This window comes from Octodon degus, unplaced genomic scaffold (genome assembly GCF_000260255.1).
Source record: "Octodon degus isolate 3935 unplaced genomic scaffold, OctDeg1.0 scaffold00004, whole genome shotgun sequence".
Lineage (NCBI taxonomy): Eukaryota > Metazoa > Chordata > Mammalia > Rodentia > Octodontidae > Octodon > Octodon degus.
Genome location: NW_004524580.1, coordinates 24,397,687 through 24,403,786, shown reverse-complemented (window position 1 = coordinate 24,403,786; position 6,100 = coordinate 24,397,687). Strand labels below are relative to the sequence as shown.

At 41.3% G+C, this 6,100-nt stretch overlaps 1 protein-coding gene across 3 annotated transcripts in view; it reads left to right on the top strand.

Annotated features, from left to right (window-relative positions):
• Window positions 1-6,100, top strand: part of Lta4h (leukotriene A4 hydrolase) — a 37,228-nt gene that overhangs the window by 29,935 nt on the left and 1,193 nt on the right. For 2 of the 3 annotated variants that reach the window (XM_004623803.2, XM_023716560.1), the window contains exons 16-18: window positions 2,777-2,872; window positions 4,873-4,955; window positions 5,553-5,657. In XM_004623803.2, coding sequence (XP_004623860.1) covers window positions 2,777-2,872; window positions 4,873-4,955; window positions 5,553-5,657 — 284 coding nt within the window. Of the gene's footprint in view, window positions 1-2,776; window positions 2,873-4,872; window positions 4,956-5,552; window positions 5,658-6,100 lie in introns of those variants that run through there. The other variant, XM_023716563.1, reaches the window with a different exon arrangement.

Genomic DNA, 6,100 nt, shown 5'->3' with positions numbered 1-6,100 from the left:
GGTATACATTTAGAAGACCAATATGACAGGTATTCAAGCATGGTTTTTATGTTACACATTGCTGGCCTCGATGTAGTTGTTTAGATCAGAGATATCAGCATAGAGTAGCCAAGGTAAAAATTCTATACTTTAACTGGTCATTCTTTGATGAGAATTTCATGATGGCTACATAAAGTCATTGGGAAGCCCACATGGCTGACGTAGCTCAGTGTCAGCAGGTGGGCACTGGGCCACAGTCCTGGGGCGCAGCCCACCCCTGCACGTGTCCACACCCCTGATGACAGGTAGTTATTTACAGAGGGAACAGGGCATGTTGGTTACTCCAGTGAGTCTGATTTTAGTGCAGTGCAGTTAAGAAAGCTTTTGCTGTATTTATTTATTCTGTTTCCTCCAGACTAGAAGCTCATTGAGAGCAGAAATTGTTCTAATTCCTCTCTGTCTCCCTGGATCTATCCACATTAACTTACTGTTGGATGTATACATGAATTAGCAGAGGGAACACAAGGTTGGAAGATAAACCTGTCAGATTAAAGAATTTAACACACGATCTGCAGGCAGCAGTGGACATTTGAAAGGTTTTGAATTGGGAATGAAAGGACCAGAATTCTGTATTAGGAACATTTGTCTGGCCGCATAGTTTCTAGAATCAGTTGAGGCAGAATAGCTGGCTGTGTATCCCTACTCTTTGGCGGCAGATACTTTGCCTAGAGGGGTACTGAATTTTGACTGAGGAGTAGTTTCATTCTATGCTCTCTCTAAATAATTTAGAAAGGCTTAATGATTTCTATCCAAGGAATATTCTGGTAACACATCTAATACCTTGCTTTTCTACCTATGTCTGGGACACTGTGTGTGTGTGAGTGTGTGTGTGTGTGTGTGCGTGCGTGTGTGTGTGTGCGTGCACACATGTGTGGTTCACAAGTGTTCACTGAAAAAGAGACATATTTGAGAAACAGGATTCATTAACAGTGTGAGTGCATTGACATACTCTGTTTTAATTTGAAAAATATGTTCTAGTTTACTCAGTGCTGGATAAAACTGCTGCTGATTTCTGCCCATGTATTCTGTCAGGCCTCACAGCCAGGGTGGATAATTTTAAATCACATGTATCAGCAGGACCTGGCAGTGTTGGAAACTGAGAGGGCCTGCTAATCCTAGTGTTCTCTTTATATACTTTCTCATTTGTTTTTATTAAATATTTACATAATAGAAAAGACATTGAGGCCGGCGAGATAGCTCAGCGGACTAAAGCGCCTGCTTAGACAAGCTTAGGCAAAGCGCAGGGACTGTGGTTCCATCCCCGGCACCACATGCTGTGCCAGCCCCGCCCCAGGGGTGGGCTGAGCCAGCCAAAAGAAGAAAGAAAAAGAAAAGACACTGATAAGTTGTAAAAAAATCAAGTAGAAAACAATGCCTATTTGCTATACCATGAGCCTAAGAAATAAAGTCACCAGTACTGCAGAGCACCTGCTCCTCGCCCTCCGTCTTACCTGCCTGGTCCATCAGTGTGAGCTTTATTCTGAATTTTTATTTTGGTTTACCGTTTTCTTCTTAGCTGTTTTTTCACCAGTATTAGTAGACCCTTAGTAGACAATTCAGAGGTGTATACTTCCAAGCGAAGAATGTGATACAGCTAAATATCCTGGTATTTCAGAGAAGTTTTAAAGGGGAAGGAAGTTGAAATAATTAAGAGAATTCTGAAAGGAAAATACAAAGTAAATATTTCTTTATAAGTTGGTATGTGTTGTATTTTCTCTAAGGACACACAGGAACTATTGGTATTACTTACTGAGAAATAGGATTTAGGGAACAAAGCAAAAGAATTTTTTATTGTCCTATTTGATTTTTTTTTTAATGTATTTAGTACAGGGTGTATGTGGTCTCACTACCCAGATTGGACTCATAGAGATCCTCCTGTTTTCAGCCTCCCAAGCACTGGGATCACAGGCACAAGACACCCCGCCCAGTCTCAGTGTGCCCCAGGGATGGGGCTGGCACAGCATGCTGGAGATCAGATTATTTGATTTTTTTTTTTTTTAACACTGGTGTGCATTTCTTTTAAAATTAAAAGAAGCTTCATTCAGGCATAGTGGCACAGGTCTGTATCCCAGCGACTTGGGAGGCTGAAACATGAGGATTGCAAGTTTGGACAACACAGCCAGAGCCCATCTTTAAAAAAAGAAAAAGAAACCTCTAGTATAGAGACTGAAGTGTTTTTAAAGATTTTAAGTACTTGAACTTTAATATTCCTTTATATCTATTCTCAGAAACTTTTGACAGTGAACCCTAATTTTAAAAGCATAGACCTACTTATCCTTTTCTTGGATGATTTCCAAGATGAAGGGTAAAAACAGCAAGCTTGGGAGGTGAAACAGAGATCACTTTGTGGACTGATCAACCTATAGAGTGATAGTAAAAGAATATGCAATTTGATCCCCTACCCACATTTTTAAATTTGCCTATAAATTAGTTGCTTGTTACTTATGCTCCTTCTTTGTTTCGAGAATCTCAGTAGTTGGAATGGTACAGGGAGTGGGGTGGGGCCTGGCGGGCTGTTCTCTGCTGCCATCTTTATGATCCAACAGTCTGCTTTTTCTTATATAACACAGATTTGAGGAATCATCCACCTTTTAACCTCAAGATTATATAATTAGCTCAGGCTTAAATTTATTTCATATGATGTTCACTCCTGTATTTATTTTCATTTTATGTCAGATAAATTAATCATCCATTAAGTTATAACTGAACAGAAATAACCAGGTAACATTTATTTTAGGCCAAAGAAGAGGACCTAAGCACATTCAGTGCCACCGACCTAAAAGATCTCTCATCTCATCAAGTGAACGAGTTTCTGGCACAGGTGCTCCAGCAAGTAAGTACCCGCCGGAAACAGCTGCAGACCCGCACGTGGATGCCGGCCCATCTGGGAAAAAAGCACTGATGTGAAAACTCATAGAAGAAAACAATTTTTATACTTTTTTTATCTAAAAGAAAGCATTTATTGAATGCCTACTCTGTTTAATACTGCATTAAATACATAAGGAAGAACATACCTTGTTCTCAAGAAGCTTATTGTCTAGTAGGCAGAGGAACAGATAAAATTCAGCAAGGAAACATATTTTAGGGACCATTTGGAAAACTCAGTGAAGGACTTCTTTCAACTGAGCCATCACAGGTAGCTCTTGGAGGTGTGAGGCTTGAGTCCGTGTGCACAGGGAGGTGGGAACCACAGCTAAAGGAGCTGTAGGCCTGGAGAGGAGCTTCCTGCAGCCAGCCCCCGCGAGGCTGTGAGGACCAGATGTGCTGGTGAGCCAGGATGTGGTGGGCGAAGAAGTTTAGGTTGCATTCTGCTCAGTAGGAAAGGACTGAAAATTTGTAACAGCAAATCACTTGACAGAACTGTGGGTCCTGAACACCAGTGTCTGGTGCAGTGAAGGTTCATTGAGATGTGAGGGAGTGAGGAAGGAGAAGCCAGGCCAGGCTCAAGAGGGACTCCAGGATGAGAGCGAGGCCATTGGGAATCACCAAATCTGAGGTGAGCAGGAAGAAGTCCAAGCAGATTCTAAGGGGGACTCTGGGTTTGAAAGAACACGGGGACCCGGAAGAAAGTGCATTTTGAGAGAGAATCATGACTGGGCCTTGTGTGTTACACAAAAGGAGTTCCTCAGATGAGGACCTCAGGATAGGTAGAGATTTGGGACAAATCCACACAGAAATGAACGGTGAAGAATTTTGAGTGGTAAGGGGCCCTGTCACAGGAAGATAAAATCAGCTTTCAGTGCCTTGGGTCATTGCAGTTTCTCAACTTTCTGTAACCTACCAGTGTGGCCTATGACAGGGAAGAGAAAAACCTAGGTGACTCAGGAAGGACAGGGAAAACCTGGGGAGAGTCGGGGGCTTAAGAGGTGCCCTTGGCCAGGGGATGTGGCATGGTGGACTTGCTCCAAGTCTCAAAAGTGAGCATAAGCAGGGTGGCCAGTGAGTGTGGAGTGACCGGCCTGTAAGGCGAGAACTTGAGCGCTCCCAGCTGCCTAGTGGCATCTCTGCCTGTCCTCCACAGACACCCCATGCTCTTCCTGTCCAAACTGTCTCCTTTCTGTCCCTCACCCACACATGTTCCCCTTATAGTGTGGGTCAACATAGTCTTGGTGTTGGTGACCATCCTAACAGGACAGGTACAAGTCTGCTCTTAGAGGAGAAAGGGATCCCCAGTGAGTACTGATCAGATCCCCAAAAGGGTCTATAGAACAGTAGTGGGGAGCCCATGGCACACATGTTGTTTTTCCTTTAAAACAAATGATGATCTGTGAGCTTTTTCTAATCCAAAAACCTCAGTATTTGGTTTTAATTCCAGTACTGCACTTTATGATAAATAGGTGAGTGGGTTTGGGGTTAGAGCTGGAGCACTGACCTCTGAAAGATACAGAAAGTTAGGAACTACCATTTTGGAAGGATTCTGGTCATTTAAAAGTGAATTCAGAGGAAAAACAAAGATAATGCTGGGGGCATTTGGTGAGGGAAAAATGAAGGGACTGTAATTTAATCTGGAGGAGGACACCAGTTTAGGCTGCATGAGCTGAAGGGAAGGACTTGAGAGGTTCTGGAAAGGGTCTGCAAGGTCGTGTTTTTACTGAAGTCTGAGACTAATTCTCACTGACCTCTCTTAGGTACCTCAGAAAGTAAGTTCCAGTGCTCATAGTAGAGCGTCTTTATCCAGAATAAGTGTGCGCAACATGTACTTTTATTTTTATTTGGCTTACCTTTATATTATAAGATACTTAATGTTATACTCTGGCCGAGACGTTCTCTGTGGCTCCTTTCTTCGAGGAGTCTGTTGGAATGACACGCCCTGCCTCCTTACTTTGCTCATAGGCACCTCTTCCTCTGGGGCATGTAAAGCGGATGCAAGAGGTGTACAACTTCAATGCCGTGAACAATTCTGAAATCCGATTCAGGTACGTCATGTTAATTTGTCTCCGTGGAAGAAAGCAGAAAAGTTGTTTAAAAGATAGAGAAAGCAAAGCAGAGTCTGAGACCTCCATGAGTCTCGAGAAATCTTTGTCATTGGTGTAAATACTTATGGTGCTATTTAAAGAACACGAAGTTGCAGTGTATATTAATATTATTTTTTTGTTAGAATTTCTTGTAAGGTACTCTAGCCTTAAAAAACAAAAAAACTAGAATGGAGGATTCAGTAGCACGTAGACCTCTTTCATCGCCAGCTAAATCGACTCTGAAAAAGCGAGAGTCAGAAACCTTTGGTTGTATGTCAGCTTTCTTAATTCAAATTTGAAGTTTAATTCCTCCAGAAATTGCATTTATAAGATACACAGCACCTCTATAATCCAGACTTCTTAAACCATATGGTCTCCTCCCATATCTGTCTCGTAGAACCATATATACACATAGGTTTGAAATCCTTAGTAAAGACGGACAGTGGTATGTGATGTGACTCTAACGGGATTACTCATCTTTGACGGTAATATTCAGATATACCTGTTATTTCCTGTTCCTCCTCTTCACCTGCACACCCCTAAAAATCCTCCTTTCAGGTGGTTACGGCTCTGCATTCAATCCAAGTGGGAGGAAGCGATTCCTTTGGCTCTAAAAATGGCCACTGAACAAGGCAGAATGAAGTTTACGCGCCCTTTATTCAAGTAAGACCAAATCAGACTGTGCTTCCTGTTTGCACCAGATTGGGAAGAAAAAGCTTAAACTTTTTTTTATTGCTGAAGTACTTTCTAAAATACAATCTATATTTTAAAGTTTGATTAAAGTTTATTATTGATATCACTTAGGAATAAGAATTCATATTTCTGAATATTTAAAATTGGGATCATTTTATTCACTTTTTAAGAAGCATTACATATGGGTTACCTACTGCCATCCATTAGGGTTAGATGCTAATGAAAGGAAAATAAGTCAAAGACAGTCATATAGACCAAAGGATTTTTGAAAGAATTAGAAGATACTGGTAGAGACTAGAAAAGGAGTCTAAAACTAAAGGTAAAGACAAATGAGCAAATTAAACCTTTTTTGATTAAAATGTTTCTAAGAAGTAGAAGAGAGCAGGTTGCTTGAAATATAATATAATAAATAT